The sequence below is a fragment of the Scomber scombrus genome, chromosome 7 (genome assembly GCF_963691925.1).
Source record: "Scomber scombrus chromosome 7, fScoSco1.1, whole genome shotgun sequence".
Classification (NCBI taxonomy): Eukaryota; Metazoa; Chordata; class Actinopteri; order Scombriformes; family Scombridae; genus Scomber; species Scomber scombrus.
The window spans coordinates 9831395-9856041 of record NC_084976.1 but is presented as its reverse complement, the minus strand read 5'-3'; the positions used below and the strand labels follow the sequence as shown (position 1 = coordinate 9856041).

At 38.4% G+C, this 24647-nt stretch overlaps 1 protein-coding gene across 1 annotated transcript in view; it reads right to left on the bottom strand.

Annotated features, from left to right (window-relative positions):
• ulk4 (unc-51 like kinase 4) overlaps positions 1-24647 on the bottom strand; it is a 75089-nt gene that overhangs the window by 26291 nt on the left and 24151 nt on the right. Inside the window, exons 19-29 of the mRNA XM_062422430.1 lie at positions 18139-18300; positions 17372-17557; positions 15503-15630; positions 8677-8810; positions 8425-8546; positions 8042-8098; positions 7640-7691; positions 6953-7047; positions 3651-3702; positions 2502-2676; positions 739-831 (exon numbers count right to left, since the gene is read on the bottom strand). Coding sequence (XP_062278414.1) covers positions 739-831; positions 2502-2676; positions 3651-3702; positions 6953-7047; positions 7640-7691; positions 8042-8098; positions 8425-8546; positions 8677-8810; positions 15503-15630; positions 17372-17557; positions 18139-18300 — 1256 coding nt within the window. The remainder of the gene's footprint in view (positions 1-738; positions 832-2501; positions 2677-3650; positions 3703-6952; positions 7048-7639; positions 7692-8041; positions 8099-8424; positions 8547-8676; positions 8811-15502; positions 15631-17371; positions 17558-18138; positions 18301-24647) is intronic.

The following is a 24647-nucleotide window of genomic DNA, read 5'->3' as shown; positions in this document are numbered from 1 at the left end:
GCACCATATGCCTGTCACTAAACTGATTACTAATGTAGAAAATACTGGGTTTAAGAGAGGTGCACAAGGTCTTGTGGAATATAGATCATCAGCAATGGGGAAGCCGGTGATGGTATTAGGTGTGAATGCGCATCAGCTACATCAATAAATAATGATAATTTGTGTATCTTTTGTGTATATTTGTATGTAAGCTAGGTGTGAGTGTGTGTGTTTGTGTGCGCATTTATGCAGGTGTATGTACCTGCAATTATATATGTGTGCATGTATATGCGTGCAGGGTTGTGAATAAAACAACATCTAGATCCACAGTGCTGAACTGGAAATAACTGGCCTTGGCATTAAAACATTACACACAGTACCTAAAATGTGCCTGTGTGCATTTGTGTGAGCGCCTGCAAAGGAATGCAAAACACTCCAAGACTAGCAAAGCTTTCTCATATCATACTTTTACGTGCTACACCAGAATAATGGATCCAAAAGTAACACAAGACACTTATTTCTCTAAGAAAGAATAATGTATGTACAGAGCTGGATCCACATTTGAAAGACCAGACTGAACATCATTGTTTGTGCTCTCGTAAGTATGTAATAATAAACAGTGCTTTGTTGTCTTCAGTGCACTACATTATGTTGATAGTACTTGGTATGGTAAAATAAGGTACAGATGATAATGAGGCTCCCACTATCACCAAACTGTTAAATTGTCACTCTGTGTGAGATTGATTGTGTGCAGAGTACCTGCAGATCTGTGTGCTGTATTCAGTCATCGATACCAGCAGTTTGAGTGCGTAGAGTGGGATAGGCTCTGCTGCTCGGAGAAGAGACTCATACCTACACACAAACATGCAGCAGAACACCATTTGGCTTTCGTAGAGTCAATAATTAATGTACTGTTCTGATCATTAGTAACAGGCTGTAAACTAGAACAGATCTGGAGGGAGGGTTGGGGAAGAGGGGGAGGGGAGAACAAGAGTTATAATAGGAGAAGTAGAGACAAGGAGATGAGGAAAGAGGAGAGAAATTGTCAGGAAAAGGGGAGGAAGAGTGTGAGGAAGAAAAATTAGTCTAGAAACAAAAGTCAACAAGAGGTAACACAAGGCAGCCATACGGAGAAAGACATTTTAAAAAGGGAGATACATGTGAATGGTATAGGAAGAGACAATATACAACAGGGGATATGAAGGAAAGTGAAAAATCTAAGCACAATATCAATGTCTATTCTATATTAGCTACTCTGTCATGATGTGAACTGCTGTAAACTGCATTTGACTGTTTCTGCACCCAACATATTGTATGACCATTGTATGCCAACACTCATTACGACAGGTACTTGTCAGATGTCCCTGACAAGTATTAAGATGTGATGTGAACCTTCAGAAGCAGGGCACAAGACAGAACGTCTCTATATATTATATTTTAACCTCTTTAACTCCATTTGTCCTCAGCTAACATTACTGTCTTTCAGAGGCTATAGGCTTAGTATTAAAGCTAGAGTGAAGATTCTGGTATCATATGAAGCTAGACCTAGACCTGGTTGGTACCAACTACGTCATGCCAACTTGTCGAGAAGGGGGATAAATAACACTCCAAAGGCTAAATTTAGGATATATCTGCATACTGGTGTCCCTGAGTAGTCCTGGAATTGCATACATTTGGGAGACTCTTGTGGATTCATTGTGGGGGTAGAAGAGTTTAAGAGCTAAAGGAAGCAGTTGATATTCAGAAGTTGTTAACACATCACTAATATCTCAATATACTGTATGTAAAATTACCATAGTGTTACAAGACTATCATCTGTATATGAAACATCAGGATTATGAATGAACTTAATCACAGAATTTATGATGGTTGTTATATCCAGAGTTCCATCTCAGAAATTCTCTAAACCTCATCTCTGACCTTATCAGCCACCTTATCAGCCACCTTTCCCACTGAGGGGGAAAGGTTTAAATTGTTTTCAACCTGACAGCTACTGTACTACATGTGTTTGGGTTTGAATATTGTCTCCAAGTACATTCTGTTAACAAAAGGAGTGGGGTACTTGTGTGAGGGAAGGAAAAGGTTGTATTTCATGAAACATTGTCTTTCTGTTTTACAGCACAAAACAACAACACTACTGTTCCAGAGCAAAAGGAAATCAATATTTCACAGCTTTACAATTAGACCTTGGAACAAGTCAATGGCTTATCAAGAAAAATCACTTTAATATTACTCTCAAACATCAGTTACTAAGCAAAAGGGAGCTAAAACCTAATTTTTGACATCAAACAAAGGAGCATTTAAGGAATTGCTTAGTATTGAGAAACTTAATTGATAACAATACGTTTTGCCAAAAACAGGGCAACATTCTTTTCGACCATGGTCTCATTAACACTAACAAACATTTAATTAGGCAGCGTTGCATAATTGTACCCATCCAACCTATGACTCTTTTTTGTCTTTCTACAGTAACAAAAAACTGACTCTGTTGGTCTTTAACAGACAAAAAGAGCCACACCAACCTTGGAAGCAGGGAGTTGGTGATAAGTGCTAAAATTTGACTGCAAGAACTTCCTTCCTCTCTTCTCTTCTCCGTCTCGGTGTTCTCTGCATCCTCCTCACCACCATCACCCTCCTGGACCAGCAGGACGAGACTGAGTTCTGACAGTACTCTTAAAACAAACACAGACCACTCCACTGGACCGTACACACACACACACACACACACACACACACACACACACACACACACACACACACACACACACACACACACACACACACACACACACACACACACACACACACACACACACACACACACACACAGACAAAAACAGACAGAGACAGTGAGTTAATATAGTATAAAAGAAGTATACTTTAATTTTTTTTTTTGTGTGTGTGTATAACAGCAGTAGTCTTTGTGCTGACACATATTGTCGTAGGTTTTCTTGCATAATAGCATTTTTGTTTCCAAGAGGACACCATTACGCAGCAATTGGGCTTCATTTACTGCATGACATATGAAAACTGAATCACATCCTCATCATTTCTCTTTGGAAATGACATGGACATTGTTGATTTAGAAGCTGTATTAATATAAAATCCAACCTTACAATGTCACACAACCCTACGAAGGGAAAAGGATGTTCGGTGGCATGTTTTGACCGATTCATTGTATGAACATTATGACATTTTACTGTTATACTTTCCTTCTAGGTCTTTTATAACAGACTAGAATAACCAAATAAAGTGACCTTCATAAATATCATGCATAAACACATGGCATAACTAAGACACTTTAATGTTGCACAACATGTCATTATATTACATATGGTAAATATGTAGATACTGGAATTCTTACATAATAAAACATAGAACAGAGCCATCTCTCCTTATCATTCCTATCTCTTTTCTCTACACATCTCTCTCTCTCTATTTATGTATCATCCTAATATGTATTTACTGTATCTATTTCTGTAGATGTACGTATCTATATTTTATTCTCTTCCATTCTCAACTCACAATCCCCTTTCTTTATCCATCATATCCTCTCATTTCTTCCTCGCTCCCTGCTCCTTCACTCTGACCCTGCTCCCTTTACTTCCACTTCTCATCCTCTTCCTCATTCTCTCCTCTCTCTCTCAAAAATGACCCACCATGACTCTTACCATTTCTGCTGAAAGCCAGTGTTGTCAGAGGAGTCAGGATGGCATCCACAACCTTTGAAAGACATGAGAAGGCCAACAGCTTTACACACATCACAAACTCATACCCTGTAAGAAGCTGATTACCTACTGTAGTAAAATAAAATCAATCACAATATAGAGTTATACACTATATAACACCAATAGATTCTCATTGTTGACTATGTATTTTATAAATTATCAATAATTGTATTTAGCCCTTGGTTCCCTCATGAAACATTTTGCCCCTATTGTAAGTGGTGCAAGCTGGATAAATTAGATTTCTGTCAGCCACTTTCAGTAAAGGAATAAAATATATCAATACTTAATATACTGCTACTCTGAAAACATGATATATTTTTAGATTAAACCAAACAGAAGACACTGTACTATATTAATTCAGTGGCCATCAACCACACAGACCGCTGTCACAAAGGATCAAATTACTATGGAAATACACTGTTGAGTGATTTCTTTGATCACACACACACACACACACACAAACACACACACACACACACACACACACACACACACACACACACACACACACACACACACACACACACACACACACACACACACACACACACACACACACACACAAATGTACTTCCTCAACTGTCAAAACACTTATTTAGGCATGAATCTGTACTGCATGAATTTACATGATTACTAATATTACCATAGAAACAACACTAATGCTGAGCGAGTGTATGTGAGGTCATTACATTGAAAGCCAGAGAAAGGAAACAATAAAGGATGTTGTCCAACACTAAATGGTCTGTTGATTAATATCACAACCATCAAAAGACTGGATAAAGCACATGTGTGAGCAGAGAGCTTGATGCAATTTCTCTGAGTTTCTGAAATCTTATTTGGTCCCAGGTTTTCTGTTTCTGCTCTCTATCTAACCTCCATAAGCTATTTCATTTGTATTCTCACAGGCTTAGGAAAGATGCAAGGTCTACACACTTTTGGATTTGACCTTTTTTAACATTTACAAATCACAGGCAATAATTGGTTTTCTGCTTCTGTCATTGGTAAACAAACTGACAAACCTCATGTCTACATACAGTAGGTTCATGCAGAATAAAATAACACTTATCTCTGAATTTGAAAATACTTAACCCCCAAAAGTAATGAACAAAACTTGTCATATCACAGTTCAGTGACACGTCAAACAAAACTGTGATGTTTAGTGAATTTTTGCCCATCATTACATAGTATGAACAGGTCATGCTTACATAACTGAAATCTTTTTTAACATTTTTTTTAACTCCAAATGAAATCACATTTAAACATATTTTGTAGTCAAAAAATAATGCCAACAGGTTTTTTTAAATGCACTGCTCATAGGTTATATTATTAGAATGAAAAAAGGTTTTGGGGAAAATATCAGAGCGCTGTACAGAACAGAGACAAAGCAAACAAACTGTCAGGTCACAGGTAGAGAGTATGTCACTAACAGGGGTTTGAAGAGAAATTACCAAACCAGCATCTAATGGGACCATAGTGACATTTTCAGGTATATTTACATGCTGTTTAATGTGCTGCAGCTAAGCAGATAGTGTTTGGTGGCTTGTTCAACAAGCTAAGGCAATGGTTCTCAAGTGGGGTCCAAGGATCCTCAGGGGGTCCCAAGCAACAAGGGGAATCATTTACTTTCACCATAATTCCATCCATAATTAACACATTCACTTGCTGCATTAAAAAATCGAAAAGCAGGAAAGCTTATCAGATGGGGGCCCGTGGTCTAATTTGTGTCAGTTCAGTGGTCCTTGGTGTGAAAATGTTTGAAAACCACTGGGCTAAAGTGCAGGACAAGCCATGTGTTCATGTTTGTTAGATAGATAAGAAGGAGACTTCAGCAGGAAAGCTAATGTTGTTTGTTGTTCCATGGCTCTTGTGTTGTGTAGCAGGATGCAATCAGGCTCAGTGTGACCGTCTTCTCAGCATATGATATTGCCATGTTATTACTGTATCAAAATAAGAACTCCAGCTACATAAGCGGGTGATGGAATGGTAATTCATCAAAGTAATGCAAAACTAGGGGGTACCATCAAATAATTTAAAATATGAATTTCGCCTTTTTGGTTTCCTTTTTTTTTCTCAAAGGAGAAAAGGACAAGTAATTTACAGAACAGATATGAATGCTGTAGCAGACAAAAAGGGCAAATTACTTACAGTTGGACTTTATGATGACTCCAGAACAAATGCCACAACAAACAAATTTCCCACTATGTGAAAGAAGCTGGTATGAAAAAAAAAAAAAAAAGTTGTGGAGCCCTTGCTGCAAACTTTACTCGTCAGAGACGTGAACTAACTCAAACATGAGTGCGTGTCCTTGTCCAACGGGCAATAAAAGTTAATCTCAGTTGGCTGGTGGTAATTAAAATGTCTTCCTGTGTTATTGACTATCAGTAGCAGAATGCCTCCTCTTTGCTCCTCTCCTCTATTCTTCATCTCTTTTCTTTTCTCCCCCCCCATCCTGTCTGCTTCCTGCTGCTCTCCACTTCCCTACGTCAATAGTCATTAAACACAATCTCATCGTCCCATCACATGCACATACACGTACACATACACACAGCCACACACAGGCAAACACACATAGATCTGATGAGGCTCTGTTGGTTCAATAGTTGATTAGTGTCTTGCCTAATAGCCACAAGTTGACCCTCTGTCCTCTGACCACTAATAGACAGGTGTAGTAGACTGGAAAACACACACTGAATACAAAACCGGGTGCTACTTTGTGAAACAGACACAAAAATGGGATCTTCTCGGACGTTTTTTGTTTTTTATATGCAATTGGCAACTTTAATAACCCTCACTTGTTCTCTGCAAGCTTTCTATAATAACGATGCAACTTTATTATTACTTTTTTCTAAATTTGTTTTTCTGAATGAGAAAATGTTAAAAAAAGTGTAAGTTGGAAATCTGACAGTTGCAGAAGGATAACAGAATACCAGCATGATGACAGGCTGTCTCCACAGTTCTGCCAGAGGTAATAATGCACAATACTGACATTTGCTGAAAGTCACACAACACCTGTCCTATTTCTCCTTACTAAACTTTCAGAAGACAGTCCGTCAGTCAGTCAGTCAGTCAGTCAGTCAGTCAGTCAGTCAAACAGGTAGCTAGTAACACACACATACTTACACATGGCCTAACGGTGCTCTCTACACCTCAAACACACAAACATTCAGCGTATTATCAGGTAGACAGGCAGTGAGTCAGACAGGTATATTTCAGTCAGTTGCATATTTGCTTGAATGCATACTTACAGCATGACGATGTGGAGTGATGAGAGCATGGTGCTGACTCAGGACTTCCACAATGGACAGAGTTGTCCTCATCAACTCCTCACATACTGTTGCACCTAATGGGGAATTACATATCATTCAGCTCTACTTAATTATCTCCTCCATGAAAGCAGAGCCTACAGGTAGACAGGCTGGCCAGTAACTGAATAGTTTCATATTTGATCCCAAGCAATGACAGCTGGATGTCAGCTGGATGTCAAGGCACTGTAACCGATGTAGTGAACTGTGGTTGACCCTGAACTGTTTGCCTTGTGCACAACACATCTGAAATTCAAGCCAACATCGGTCTCTTCAAGGCTATGTGTATCTGTCTCTCTCCTCATCTATCACATATTAATACATTGTATATATTTGATCGAAAGGTGGTGTGTGAGTTCAAGTGTATCCTTCACGACTAAACTTGCTAAAAATATAGGTTTGACAGTTTTTCAGATACACTGTGCTCTATTTGATACTTTATTTATATGGGTAAACACACTGTAAAAATTCAGTGCTATGGGAAAATAGCAGATTAATGATTAACATATAGAAAAAACAGTGTAAAGAATAAAAACCGATTCCTAGTCAAGTGAAAATGGTAACAAAATGACATATATAAATATTTATTTAACATGTGTAAACATTGTAGAAACTGAGAAAGTAACTCACCCACAGCGCTGGCCAGATTTGTTTCATTGGACTCTATAGAGGTGATGTAATTCTGAGAGAAAGGAAGAGGGAACATATCAATTAAAAACTGTAGCACTTCTTGGTTAAGATTATTTTATTGTACTGTAATTAGTATTTCAGTTCCACTTTTCTGTCTGCCTTCCTGCTGCAATGAAAATGAGTAAGTTGTTACCCTAACCGGATTAATGGCCTAAAGTTGTTGGGATACCACTGTATATTTTAACTTTAAAATTAAAATTGAAAATGTACTATCACATCATAGTTTAAACTGTGACATTTATTTGCCTTCAGTTTGTGATAAAAATCACTTTGCTGAAGACAGATAAAATATCCTCATAAAACATTTATATTTATTTACATACTGTACTACCAAACACTTACCAGCAGCAATCCATTTTGAGAGAGAAACTCTTCTGTTACAATCTGAGATCTAAAGACCTGTGAGAAGACAGACCATGAACCATACAGACAGATAGACAAGGAAAAACAGACAAATAAAAGCTACACACAACATTGTTATCTCAGTTTCCTTAAATATGAATTCAAATGGTGTACAGTGTCACATCGCTGACTGTAGCCAGGTGTATCAATCTGGCATGTATCTAAATAACTGACTTTCTGAGGCAAAATGGGCAATACTGTGCTAAACAATAGGGATCAGTATTGGTAGTTTATGAGAAAAACTAGGTAGATAATCTTACAGATAATAATGCTAAAACATTAAACTGTAATAATGACAAAAACTCCCCTTTGGTCCTAGTTACCTGTGATGATAGAAGTGCCAGCACTACAGACATAGTAGGCAAAGTGTGTTTAAGCTGTCTGCTCTGAGCTGTAGACGGGTGTCTCCTCCCAATCACACCTCTCAATGCACGTAAGACATCCTCTAGGGAAGGGAGAGTAGTGGAGACAGGGGAGAGGATATTTAATTGATTGTTGATTAAATATGGAAGTAAGAAGGGAGAGTATTTTCTTTTCTTTTATGTGGGTATGTGTCTGTGGTTGTGTTTCTGTACCCAGTATAAGTGGTGCAGTGCTACTCAGGTACACAATCAACAAGTCCACACATTGAGACAGATATCCTGATTGGCTGGGGTTCTCTCTGAAGGGAGTGGCTTTGCGCAGGTCTCTCTCCACGTACATCACAAGTCTAGACAAAAAAGACACGCACACATATTACATGTCACATTATAGAAAAAAAAAATACTTTCCACTCTATACATAGAAATACTGATACATAAATATACTCCCCCCAACTCCTGTGACATAAACAACTATAAATGCTGATATGATGCAAACACATTAACACCATGTTTCTAATCAATGAACTATACTATTTAGACAGGAATCCATAAAGTAGAAAGAAGCAGGAAGACTGGCCAAGAAAGAAACAGACAGACAGGTCCTAAGAGTGTGAACATTTTTATTCTTGTCAGACTATACATGTTTTGAACAGTAATCAATAATATTCTATTTACAAATTCAGAGCAGAGAGGAAAGGTTTTCACTGCTAACTGATATTCATTACTGATACACACCCACATATGTGTGTGGATGCACACATAAACATAAGCAAGTATGCAGACACAGGCAGAGAGATTCAGAAAGGTCATATTAGTTAACAAATATTGATTTTAAGCTTTAGAGCGGCAATGGTGCAGGGGGAGTGGGGGATTATGAATTCAGTATTTTTCCTCATAATGTTGCATAAAAGATTAGCAGCCAAGGTTTACAGTGATTTGAAATCCAGCACAGCTACTATTACAATTTTCGGGGATCCACTGCAGTTCAGGGGAGGCTTGTTATTATGAGTTGTATTGCTTGAATAATGATGATGATTATTATTATTATCAATATATTAATAATATTATTATCAATATCATTACCATGGCCATTAGTATGTCATATTAAAATTCACTTCCAGTATAATCTTGAGCTTGGCCATCAAGAAACACCTGCAAATCACTAGTTAGGTTTATTGTTTTTAATGCCATTTTTCAAATTATTGTAAACAGAAACCTTGCCAAAATCTAAACAACAATCACAGTTAAATAAATGAAGCTTTGCCCTGCTGGTGGTACAAGATGAAAGGTCACCATATTTACTTTGGTCTCATCCTCTGGGTACCATGAATGTATTTTTCATGGTAATCCATCCAAAAGTTGTTGACATATTATTTTTGGAAAAAAGTGGTGAACCAACAGACCATACAACTGACCAACAAATCAACATTGCCAACCTTAAAGCCGTGCTGCTGGCATGACTTAAAATGGACAGCTTGAAAAATTGTCTGAATCATTACTGAATTTAATGCTGTCAGACATTATCAAGTAGCATTTACCTGTTGTTGTTGGTGTAGCTTGTACCTTAAAGCACCTGTCAATTAAGGTAAAAATCACTGTAGGTGAATGAACAGAACATGTTTGAATTTTGTTGTTGGGGTGACTCCTAAATTTATATTTGGTTCAAGCAAACATCCATTTTCAACAACAACCAAAGTCAGCATTATCTGATGACCTCACTACCCTCAATTTCAATGCACATGTACATGTATGTCTGTCTAGGTACCTGTTTACCTGCCTATCTCTCTAACTCTAGCTTCTTGTCTGTCTGCCCATTTGTCTCCATGCTATACCTCAGCTAGTGTGCTCTTCTGTTAGTCTTGCAGCCATTTTTCCATTTTGCTAAATAAAGAGATAAACTTGCCACCTCTCTGTCAGTCACTGTGGGATACTTACAAAGTTCTCAAACACAACTGACCTACAAGTGGCTTGCTCTGTGTGTCTGTGTGTGTGTGTGTGTGTGTGTGTGTGTGTGTGTGTGTGTGTGTGTGTGTGTGTGTGTGTGTGTGTGTGTGTGTGTGTGTGTGTATGTGTGTGTGTGTGTGTGTGTGTGTGTTGAAAGCCATCACACTCTACTCCCAATGGCAATCTTGACACTTCCTTAGCAAGTTTATCTCATACAGACAAAAACACGCACGCACACACACACACACACACACACACACACACACACACACACACACACACACACACACACACACACACACACACACACACACACACACACACACACACACACACACACACACACACACACACACACACACACGCCACTGAGGAGCTAATTAAACACAACGTGCCTGGGTGGGTGAGAGCAGGACTGAGGAAAAGATGTGTATGTGTGTGTGTGTGTGTGTGTGTGTGTGTATGTGGTTGAATCATGCAGAGTGCTCGGTGGGAGAGAGACAAGCAGGTCAACTTTGACAGCTCTAACACAGTGAACAGAGGACGAGGAGCAAGTAAGAGGAGAGAAAAAGTGTGTTTGTGTGTGTGTGTGTTTGAGAAAGACAGGCAGAGTAATATGACAAATAAAAACATCTGAATTCTGTTCTGGAGTCATGTGTAAAAGGAGGATGCGTTCAGACTTCCATGAATTTAGTCATTCTCATAACTAAATATAACAAAGCCAAGCAGTTATAATATTAGATCCAGCACGTGATGCTCTGGCATGAGGTATTATGCTGGTTCATCTCTATTTACTGCTGGATTCTATTTCTGTGTCGCAGTTCCTTATGACACAAAAGTAATAGGATCTGTACACAGTGTGCACTATTATTTATGGTACAGTGTTTAGGCAGTCGGTGCACAAGAAATTACGTTACTGTAACATAAAACGACAAAAGACATGATCAGACAGATGTAGTCCGACTGCAACTCCGGAGAGCAACGGCCAATTCAAAAATTGGAAACAAAATGTTTTCTCGTTCCTCATTTTTGTCCCACTGAATATTTGTCTTAGTTATTTCCAGCTGAACACTAAGCTCCCTTATTTCTTTTGTGTGTTGCATTATGGGACAATAGTGTCCATTAACGCCACATTCAAAAAGCAAGTGAATTTATAATGAATAAGGACATCTTTGAACATTCTCAGTTTTTGTTTTAAGTATGAACACACCACAATTCAAATTATTGAGTAGTATGGAACTGGGACACAGCTTATGATTTTAACTTGTATATAAAAATGTAAAACAATTAATACATTGAATGACTTGTATTTCTAGGCAAAATATAAAACCACATTGATGCTGAAACAGGAGAGTTCATCAGACACTGCCAATGAGATGTTTTGTGGTTATCTGAGTCAAATATAACTGGTACAATTTTTGGTGAATAAAAACAGTCACAAAGAAATCTGAATCATCCATTGTGTCAACAAACTCCAACTAACCTTAACCTTACTCTTTTATGAAAAAGTAAATTTGGCAATTAACATGTATAAAACATCAGAAAGATAATGGAGAAAGTCTCAGACTGAGAGAGAGAGAAAGAGAGGAGAGAGCAAGAGAGAGGCAGTTCAATAAAATAGAATTGAACAAGAAAAAAGAAAGGGAGAGAGAGAGAGAGAGAGAGAAAGAGAGAGAGAGAGAAAGAGAGGAGAAAGCAAGAGAGAGGCAGTTCAATAAAATAGAATTGAACAAGAAAAAAGAAAGGGAGAGAGAGAGGGAGAGAGAGAGAGAGAGAGAAAAAGATAAAGAGAGAGAGAGAGAGAGAGAGAGAAGGAGAGAGAGAGAGAGAGAGAGAGAGAGAGAGAGAAAAAGATAAAGAGAGAGAGAGAAAACAAGGAGAGACAGTTATAAGGATCCATCTGTCAGCAATCTAGGGCATCTTTTTCAAACTGAAATACCAACTGGTCATAAATTACCAGGGGAGCTGGCTGTGTATAAATATATCATGCATATACATCTCATCATATGGGCTACGCACATTAACAGCTGCATTGAAAGTTAGTGAGAGGTGAAACACAGGACAACCAGCTAATGAACCATTTGAAGTTCCAGTAAAGTACAACATACAGCAGTACAAACTGAATGGCCAGGGTACATACATTTATATTATCATTCCCACGGCTGCTATGCTAGTTATTAATGGTAAGGTTACACAGAGTACAACTGCCTTGCCAACAACCTCAGGCAGCATTTTTATGAAGGAAGCCTCCAATCTCAAAGCAGTCTGCTTTAAATAACGGATAACTGTGTTGAATATTTTGAGTACTTATATCAGAATGGGAAACTTCTGCTAAATAAATCACTCCACGAAAGTGTGCCTGGCCAATTTTGCTGTCTTAATGATCTACTAAATCTTGAATTCAGTTTATTGTATAACATATCCACAGTAAGCTGGTTAAATGTGAAACTTGAGTTTTTCCTCTCTGGCTTTGGCCTTCTGTCCTTATTAAGCCAATGTTTTTTCATACCCCAACCGAAAGCTTTTCTAAAATGCACTCCAGAGTGAATGAGTCTGAAAATGTCGATCTTGCGTTTTAGTGTGGGCATGGGAGATCAGACATTTTGAGTAATCCAACTCAAACATTAACAGCTGCAGTGTGGCAGAACAGTTAAGAGGTCAGCTTTCTATTGCTTTTGACTCTCTGTGGTTATTAATTTTAAATGTTTGATCATACAGTCCAAGTGTTTTAATTAACCTATGCTTATGTTCAGCGATGCAGGAGTGCAAAAAATACTGATTGCCCTCTTCACAGGTAATATTTATGACTCATGATCAAATCATAATTCTATGCTTGTTCAATTATTTGATAACCAAAACAGACTCCAGACTGCCAGTTAACTAGAATAGATTTAAAAGTGCTGCTGTGCAAAGTAACAAATATATTTCTGAACTCCCAGAAGAATATAAACACAGTGGGGCCCTTAGATCTTTAGGAAGCAGTCAACTGGTAGTGCTTGAGTCAGAAACAAGCAGGGTATAGCGGCTTTTAGCTAAAATCTAACTTAAAAACTCTGCTGGTTTCCTGTGCTTCTGATTGATTGGTTTCTCTACTGCAATTTGATTTGGATTGTTGCATTTAAGGCAACTCTGAAATGATTACAGCACCTATTGTGTATCTATATCTCTGTTCTTAAACTTTTAATTTCCATTAAAATGACCATTTTGTTTTTATGATGTTGTTTTTAATGTTTTTAATGCCTAATGTAAAGCACTTTGAATTGCTCTTGTGTATGATATGTGCTATACAATAAACTTGCCTTGCCATGGAGAGCAACAGGAACAAAATAGAGCTTTGACTGAGTGTTCAGGATGAACTAGCCCACTCAGGTGCTGGCTCGAGTGCACACTTGTCTAGTTTGCCAACTAAAAGTGGAGGATAATTAAGAGATAAAGAATGTTCCTTTCTGTTGTGTGGACAGACATTTTAAAATGAAAACAATTTGAAAACTCTATTGTGGACACAAGATGCTTTCACAAGCAAATAAGTCTTGGACATACTATGGTCATGGTCTAGTACTGCACACTGCCTGCCCAGAATGAAACGCTCACCAACTAACAGGCACCTTCTGTAATGTTTACATTTTTCTGTTGGATTGAATGTGTGCTCTCCCCCATCTCCAGCAATCAATAAAACAAAGATAGCCATCTAGAACAACTATTGGACCAAAAGGGTAATTTTGAATTAGCTTGGCAATACAGGCATAGTATAATATTCATTAATATAACTATGTAAAGTGGTAGTTGTGGTACATGCCAATGTCTGTCAAGTCAACAACATTACATTCCAAACCAACTTAAAGCACAGTTGTGGATCTGCCCCACCACACTGTATAGTGAAGAGGGAATGTAGTTTGAACTATGGTGTAGCTGGGTATGAGAGCACACTCTGAAAGCTACAGCTAAATAATTAAATGGAAATCCCACCCTGAAATGGAATTCACAAATGCTTCTTGTTTGTTCTCTGACAGTTCTGCCTATGTGTGAACATGGGCAGCTACATTCCAGAGAAACTAATTAGCGATTGGTCTGACAGACTGAGTGCAGTTATGAGTTAGCTTCATTTGTCCAAATCTCAGTACAGTCAGTCAGTAGGAGGGTGCGCAGTGTTGTGTGCTAAGATAACTTATAAACAGACAGGTTACCCTTCAAGCATGATCCATGTTGTATTATTATGTTACAGCACTGTTAATAACTCTTTCATGAACAAAGTGAAATTATAGTTGAAACTTGCAGCATCTTCAATAGGTAACCACTCATCTCTAGTCTATTTTATCACATCTGGTTTATCATCTATTCCAGAGCTTCTGCTGTGCTGCTTTGGGTCACACACAGTGTTACTTTCTATTGAATAGCACACAATCACACTCTAAGAGCTGTCTATGAGGACCCTGGAATGTCCACAAATATGAGATGGGTCAATTTTCATTCAACCATACTCGGTCACAGTAAGTAGTAGTACTAGCATATTCAATCTTTTATTACATTAATGTTTTTCTTTCATTCTACTTTCTTCCTCTATTTTTTTTTAACATTGCTTTTTGCTACTTTTATGTTCCTTTTATGTGAAGTACTTGGTGTGTGTAATTTCTTTTTATTGAAAAGCACTTTGAGCTGCATTTATTGTATGAAAGGTGCTATGCAAATAAAGATATTATTATTATTAATAACATTATCATAATTATTTTTATTATTATTAGTAGTAGTAGCGGTAGTAATAAGAATAGTAATTAGTTGCTCTGTCAGTCAGATACATCTAAACGTTTATATATATAAATCTGGCTAGCAGCAAAATGCACATTTCAAGACGACTCCCCTCTCCATTTATATGCTCCTGTGGTGATCTACCAGACAGATAATTCAGTATTAACATCAAAAGTGAAACTAACACATGTAATGTCAATTAATGTTTATTAAATAATCTATTTTGCATTAATATACCATTATTTAGAGTGTGGTTTTTAATCACATATCACTGGGAAGCAACACTTTGTCTGTGTGTCTGAGTGGATGTGCTGACTTGTGAGTTCACATGTATGGGTAAGTGTGCATTTACCTGTGTTGACAGCAGAATAGCAGAGTGTGTGTGTTGTCCTGTATGAGTAGCAATAGTAGCAGGAATGCTTTGGCTCTGGTTACTGTGGATGGACTCTCTAGACAGCGCAGCACCTTCAACACCAAATCCTAGAAAACACACACACACACACAAACACACACACACACACACACACACACACACACACACGGTAGAATGAAGTGAAAGTCTTTCATAGAGACAGATTGTGTATGTTGCTGCTGTTGTACAGTCCAAGATATGCACTGCAATTTAAATACAAGTCAGTTATATGGAACAGACTTTTCTATTAACATGGCAAGGTAACACATGACCATTTGAAATGTTATGTTGTTACATCCCAACTAAGGTTGTAGTAATACTGTACACACTGAGTTTGTTACAGTGGGGGGAAAAAAATAAAATTAGATCGTTTGCAATGTTTAGCACACATATCATAGAATATCACTGCAATATTTGTTTGAATAATGTATGCAAAGAAATAAGAAAATATTCAATTTAACATTTTCCTTCAGGTGTTCAAAAAATAATTTACTAAAAACGCGTCAACTACCAGGCTAAAACTTAATCAGCTCAGACACCTTATTATCACACAATATGCATGCACACACACACACACACACACATGCAGACACACAAATTTTAATGCCTACAGCTACTGTAGACATCCACTCACTCAGCATAAACTCAGTAGCAGAAACTGGTTGGAAAAAAAATTTGACTGGCCAACATTCATTACCATTATCATTATCACCAACACCATACACTCCTGAATCTGTGTGTGTGTGTGTGTGTGTGTGTGTGTGTGTGTGTGTGTGTGTGTGTGTGTGTGTGTGTGTGTGTGTGTTTATGAGTGTGTGGATGTGAGAGCTAATGTGAGAGAATGTGCAAGCATTCGTGTTTATGGGGCAATGCACCAAGTTAATTAATTTCAAAGCCCAGTAGTGTGTGCCTTGCTGATAAGTCCCTCCCTACTACCCATAATGCTTTGCTAAAGTAGAAGGCTGCAGCGCGTTCATTCAGCCAATTAGCCCAGATACTGACACACTCTACAAATTAGTGGATGTGCATGAGCGCATACACACACACACACACTCACACAGTCCCTCTCTCACATGCATGCACACAAACACACACACTAACAGACAGAGTTCTGTCTAAACAAACTCTTGGACTGTCTGTCTTTGTGCCAGGGGAGAGAGAGGGAGAGATGCAAGGGGGGAAGGGGATGAATGCATATCAGTGTATAATTAGAGCAGAGTTGAAGTACTAAGTTTGTATTCTGGTGTTAAATTGGAAATGCTCAATGCAAATAAATTCAGTTCAGAGTCAATTACCAATGCTAGACTCCAAGTTAAAAAACCTTCAAATCAATTTTATCCCCTCTGCCATACCAAGATTAGCACTTCACATACACACTAGATGGGCTGTCTTATAAAAAATTTAATAAGTAATTTCTGACAAATTAGTTTGCGCACAGTTCAGCATCAGTTCATGAACTGTACAGAGGAGAGAGAGAGACAGACAGAGAGACAAAGAGAATGCACAAATTGAAGATTTTGAGGATTGGAAGCCAGTTTTGTTTGTTCCTCATGTTGAGTTGTTATTTTGTGTTTTCATCCCTTAGTCCTTGTGTAAAAATCTCATTATAAGTGACATTCACATACACAATTCTCTAAAAATCAAACCCACTACCCAGTAGTGATTTTACTACCTAAATCGCCTCTGGATTTTTTTCTGTAGAAATAACAATAACATACAAGATTAAAACAATAAAGTTGTTTGTACATATTGTGTTTCTTGGGTCAGTTGATATGTAATCTGTATATATGTATGAGAGAATACACGTACCCTGTTCTGTGTGATGCGGTGTGTTTGTATGCGTGAGCTGACTAAGGCAGTGGCCATAGCCGTGAGCAGGTGCTGCTGGACCCTGGCCCCTGATACACCCACACCCTCTAAGATGGCCACAGGGCCACATGTGTCAATCACTGCCAAGAAGACTGCTGGGACCGCCTGGGTTAGCCTAGAAAGAGACTGGACATAATAGAGACAGACAGATAAACATATATATGACCACACTGATAAAAAGTAAAGCAAAGTTAAGATGGTGAAAGTATATCAACAGTGACTGTATGTTCCCATTCTCTCATTCTCTCATCTTGCACTTGAAGCCCCTATTGAGTGTACAACGGCACAAAACATGACAAATAACCTACAAATGCATTTGTAATACCACCTACTGCACCTACTTGAGATACCTGCCATTATTTTCTCTGTCTATGCCTGGGTCCTAAATCACTCCCTTATTTATTCATTCACTATTCCCTATATAACAGACACTAAATAGTTAACTCAATTATGACAAGCTATAAAATGTGGAGCATTGCATTGTGGGACTATTAGCAGAAGCCACGGACACTACTATTTTTGTTCCATTGTGGGATTTTTAAGGGCACTATACACTTAGCAATTGGACACTCAAGCAAAAAGGCATAAGGTAAATGCAGTGGACTATAGTAAATAGGAGAATTCAGACATAGTGTATGTGTTTGATGAGATGGCACTGTGTGCATATACATCTTTACACACATGTGGTTTAATGCATGAAAACTTACAGAGATGGCAGCGACTCTGACAGCCTCCACAGTGGAGTGAGTAAACAGATACCACAGGGCGGAGCCTATCTCTGTCGTAACTAGGGGGTGGGAGGGGCCAGAAACAGTGGTGGAGATGTTCTCTATGGCTTTTGCGGCCATATGATGAACTGTGGAATCATCCTGTAAGACAGACAAACACATCTGAATCATTTATATACACAGTGGCGCAATGACTAACCAGGTGATTTAAGCTGGGATTGACAATGAGATCTAGAAAACATTTCTTAATAACAGAGAAAGAGCATCTCTGAACACAGTAAATTAATCATCTGTAGTGTGTAACCACATTATCCCATAAACACAGTAGTGGTATAGTCCAGTCAGGTAAGATTGTACTGACTACAACTATAACAATATAACACAACAAGAACAATGATCATATACTCACAGATGTTCTGTCCAAAAAATAATTAAACTATTTGAAAATGGACAATCTAGTTTTTCTGACAAATAGTTATATACCATTAAAGAACCATCCTGCAAGAGTATACAATACCATGAGTTGGTCAAAAATATTGCAGCTTGGATCACAAGTATAAACATCAACACAATAACCCACCTTTACACAGTCTTTAAATGGATGGAGAATACCAACCGGAAACACTGAGAAACATGCATAGACACAGTACAGACTGACATTCAGACAGACGGTACTGCTGTACATATGTATATACTGTAAAGCTTTTAGGATGTACCCACCCACAGGGCAACAACAAATACTATACATGAGAAGATGCTGGTGAAGGGTGTCTATATTTGTACTGGTACTAATATATATGAAGATTTCATACTGGTGTGTGAATGTGCACATGTATCCCAATAACAGGGCATTTCATAGTGCTTTATGTAAAAAAATATTTTTTCATTGTGTAAAATGTAATGCCATTGTAAACAGTTTCATTGTTAAGTGACAAACTCAAAACTCAATTACTGGGAAAAATGTCATATGGCAAAAGGCAGAAATGAACAAAGAACTACAAAGAACTAACGCAATCACAAACTGACAATTAGATTAACTCTCAACATCACCTCCACACAAAAAGGGAAAGAAAGGTTGTGAGCATGTGTGTGTGTGAACATGTGTGTGTCAGTATAAGTTAGCGTGCAGGTGTTTGTGTGCGTGTATGCTTATGTGTATACTGTATGTGCCACACACCTTTGCCTGAGTAGAGAAGACTTGTTTGTGTTCAGACAATGGGACAAGGGTAATAAAATCTCTGCGGCTGAGGAAATGAGTTTTTCCAGGAAAGTCATTGTGGAGAAAGACAGGAAGTAGAACAGAAGTGACTGTCTCTGTCAGGTTATTAATGTGTTTCACTGTGTTACATCACTTAAACACGACTCTCCCTAGATATGCAATACAATAGTGCCTATTCACAAAACAGAGAGTTAAGTATTTTTTGTTGTAAAGGTTCATAATAACAGCTACAAAAATTGTTTCACAATGGCAATTTATCAAGGTAATTCTAAGAAATGGCGATAGAGCAACAGATAATGTCACAGTTACACTATGTTGCATATGTCACTTATAACTGCACTGACTATCCACACATTTGTATATGCAATGTACAACATCTAAGACGTGAGAGACTCAAATCAAACCAAAAACAATTACTACTCAAAATCAGTGTTTTTAAATTAAAACTCACTCTTGATAAGTTTGTTTTGGTGGCTGTTCATTGGTGGCTGTTCATTTTTCTACTGCAGCTGTGGTCAGCTTGAATTCGTGCCACTAACCGTAGACCCCAATGCGAGCTCAGTATGTTTCAAACAATCATTGTTTTTGGTATAATATGGCTTAATACACTGTTTGGGTTTCTTTTTATTCTGCTCTTCAGAGGCTCCAAATATTTTACAACACACTGGATGTCGAGATGGACATCAGATGCTGACTGTGTAGATTATGCTTCAAGAATGGTTTGAAAAGTTTCACAAGATGTTTTTATACACTTTTACTACCATGAAAACCTGTCACCACTGGAATATATTATAACAGACATGAAGTCAAGCAGGTTTTAATAGTGTTAAAGCTCAATGGTTTTATAATTTACAGCGCAGTTTAAATTTCACAAAAACATTGCCCACAAGCAAGAAATACTGCTACTGTCCTGCAGAATCCTAATGTCTAAAATAAACAGCTCCTTTTACCATTGCAAAAAGTCTTGATTCTGCTGTGACACCTGTATGCTTCTGATATTTAACAATATATCCATGGTCAGTCTGTGATCTGTGGTTATTAACATTTTGTGGAAATTAGAGATATCCTATCCAAACACATGGGAACTCTAATCATAATTTAGAGCTTAAATAACCAACCTATTAATCCAATATAGGCCATCACGTTGTGTATTCAACACCAAGGGACTACGTAGCACGACAACATAATGAATCCTCTGGCACCCCTCTGGGAACCAATAGAATGGTCTGTTCCAGCATTCCCCAGGCCGTGTGGGCCAGTTCACTAATGAGCCCACGGGGGAGCACCCACTGTCTATGTGTTTAATAGACTGTAGCCCTGCCAAGAACTACACAGAGACGGAGAGAGAGGGGGAGACAGAGAGAAAGAGAGATAGATCGAGTGAGAGAGATAGCCTTACATGTGGTGAGAAACAAGTAGCTTGTGCAAGAAACTCCATCATTATGATGCAGAGAGTGGTATGCAGGAGACAGAGGAGCAAGTAAATTAATCTCATTATGATTTCCCCCAGTATGAGAAACAAGTTCATCCAAGAAACACACTCATTATATTATACTCTGTGTCCTACTTAAACCTCACATCTCCAGAAAAGTCAACTTTGAAAGAATTAAAAGGCAAATTTTAGGAAAGGCTTTCCCAATGCCTTTAATCTGATTAGAAACTATGTATGTTCATGTTTTATTGCAATACTGGAATTACTTTAATTTAGGAAAATCAGGCCTTCTGACACATACTGCAAATTCTCTGATTAATTTCTGTACATATACTATAAAATAGCACAATCCATGAAGTGAGGTACCATTGTTCTTGTAATAATATAGTCTTAGTTTATGCAAAAATGTAAAAATAAAAAATAGGACCTTATTCAAAGACATAAGTGATATGTTGTATTGCTACTACTTGGCTCAGCTGTGGCTCAGGAGGAAAAGCAAGTTGTCCACTTAGCAGAATATTCCCAGCTCCTCCAGTCTCCTCCTCCTCCTGTCTTTGGGCAAAATACTGAACTTCAAATTGCTCCTGATGGCTGTGTGTGTGAGTGTGTGTGTGTGTGTGTGTGTGTGTGTGTGTGTGTGTGTGTGTGTGTGTGTGTGTGTGTGTGTGTGTGTGTGTGTGTGTGAGAGAGAGAGAGTGAGTGAGTGAGTGAGTGAGTGAGTGAGTGAGTGAGTGAGTGAGTGAGTGAGTGAGTGAGTGTGTGTGTGTGTGTGTGTGTGTGTGTGTGTGTGTGTGTGTGTGTGTGTGTGTGTGTGTGTGAACAAGCACTAGATTAAATTGTCACCTGTGCATGTGAATGGGTGAATGTTGACATGCAGTGTAAATTGCTTTGATTGGTCAGAAGACTAGAAAGGTACTATATAAATGCAGTCCATTTACCATTTACCAAAAACAAAAAGCAGTGAAGGACTAACGGGTAGATTTATAGCATGAAGTTGAGCCTGCTAGAGCTATCATGGGCAGATCTAATTAAATACACATACACACACAGTTTCATTCATCCTCACTTCAAATATTTAGCCCGGATTTTTGAGTATCCTCATCCTAATTAAAGACCATTAAAAATCTTTGCATTTTTCAATTTCAGGATTCCTGAATTTGGCAATTGCAAAACAAAAAAAACAAAATGCATTTCCGTTCATCTTTTCTTAATTTGAACAGAATTTCCACCTTTTTCATCAGGTTTAAATAGGACAAACTGGCTTATTGGCAATTGGGTTAAATGAAAAATCTCCCTTCTCTACAGCTCAGGTCTGACAGATAAGATTTACGCACTTTGAACCTCTGGCTAAAAAAGTTGGAAAAACCTCTGTTTTCAGATGAAAAGTGTTAAAGGGCTAGGCAGATACGGAACAATAAAATCCTGCCTTCAAGTGCCGATCAGTAGATTAGTTTTATATCCCAACATGTTTGCACCTGGCCTCTGAGTCTCAAATAGAAAGAGATACACATCACAGCAAAACTACATCACATGACTTGATGCAGGATTTGTGTGTGTGCCTGTGTGCACACATGCACATGTTCACATGTCTGATGTGGTCTCCCTCTGTAATTACAGTCCTTTAGAAGCCAGTGCACCTGGTTTTGAATGAGCCCCTATGGCAGCCACACAGACACCATCTATCAGCCTCAGACAGCACATCTAACACCACTAATATCCACAAAGAAAGACGGAGACAGACTGTCTGATTAAGAGGCCAACATACAGACAGCAAGGCATGAGGGAAGAGGAAGAGACATGGCGAAAACAGCAGAAAGTGCAACAAGTAGAGAGGTGGGAAAGAAGACAGACAAACAGACAAGCAGGTGTAAACTAACAAGTAAACAAGCAGACAGACATAATTAACAGACACACTGAGAGGTAAGGAGGGACAGACATATTGCCTAAACAGAGACAAAAGGCAGTACAAACAGAAACTAACCAAAAAAAAGGAAAAGGCTAAAACAAAAAGGAAAAAAGACACAGTTTTATTAGTTGTTATCTTCCTCTCCTTTTTCTGTGAATATAAACATGGCATACTTATTGTTTGAAAATCAATACAACACAGCAACTGTGTACGACTTAGTATGTTATACAACAGCTTACATTGAGACCATGTGTGTGTTTGTATATGCGCATGCATGCACATGGAGTGGTCATCCTGTGCTAGAGACACAAGGGTCGTACCCATGACCGTCTTAGAGAGTCCCCCTCTGTTCTCCTCTCCTTTGTGGAAGATAGTGATAAATCATTAATAGGCTCAACACTGCTCTGTGTGTGTGTATGTGTGTGTGTGTGTATGGGGGATTTCTACCTTCTGCCCCCTGGCTTCTATCACTGTAATACGGCTCACACATCATTTCTGCTGCACGCACACGCACACACACACACACACACACACACACACACACACACACACACACACACACACACACACACACACACACACACACACACACACACACACACACACACACACACACACAGATTTTTCATCATAGGCAGCAGAAGCATCATCTTGTTCAGGCTCATAAATAATTTCCTGCAGCTCAAGTCTGGCCTGGAAACCTGCCTTTCACTCCATGCCATCCACTCCCCCCTCTCCAAGTACAACTCTCTTTCTCTCTCTGACTCCCTGCCATCTCCTCCCCCTCTCCCAGTACACTGATCCTCCTCTCTCTCTTCCTCTCTGTCACTCCCTGCCATCCCCCACTATCCCCCTTTCCACTGGTAAAACCACCATGCTCTCTTTGGCTCTGTGCCCTTGTTCTAGTACAACGATCTCTATCCCTCTCTCCAGTGCCTTACTTGTATATTGGGAAAACTCTCAAGAGCGGTGGAGGGGGCTGGGGTGATCTGGGGGGTCAGAAAACGCATCAAAACCACACTGCCTGGAGCGCATTAGACAAGGCCAGTGCTGTCATGCAATAAAACAGTGTGTGGCACTACATTTACATTCAGCACAATGGTAGACAAATCATTTCCTCATAACCAGACAATGAAACATCAGACAGACAAAAAATACATCACAAAAACTTAATACTGTAGGCACAACTGTAGCTATAAACTAATAATAATGATAATTGCATCTAGTCATTATCAAATCAAACAATATAGGTTTTTAAAGGTCTTAAGTGATCAGCCAAGCTTAGTTTCAAATATCCAATTTGTTATTCATGCTCATGTGCAACTTGAAAAAAAATGATTTGGGCTTTTGGGTTTTGAATAGAAAATTATCCAATATTTCAGTCTTACTCTTACTGTTTTTAATTACCAAGAGGGTGGGGTGTTGATATTAACTCTGCTGCTGGAATCTTAAGAACTACAATAAGATCACTGCAAACTGCTACCAACTTCATATTGGTAGCAGTCTGCACCCAAATAAAGACAATCTATGTTTATGTCTTATCCAACATTTGATCTGATCTTTAGTGTGCAGTTAGCACATGCTCAAATAATTTATTTGAAGCTACACTCAATATTTTTATACTACTACATACTAAATTTGGTCAGGTGGTTTAGGGGAAAGATCATGGAACGATTTGAGTTTGGGTTAATTGACTAATTCTTAAAGGTTGGAGGACAATCATGGTCATGGTTTAAAAAACAAAAATAATGCTGACTTGCAGTTGGACTCTGCTGAAGCTAAGAAACAACTGAAGCCAAGTGACAACTCACTACTGTAATGTAGGTGTCGGTCATTCACGCACTGAATGTCTTGGTAACACACAGCACCAATGTACTGGCTTCCTCACATCAATGCACAAAAGTAAATACTGTAAGTGATAAAAACAAATG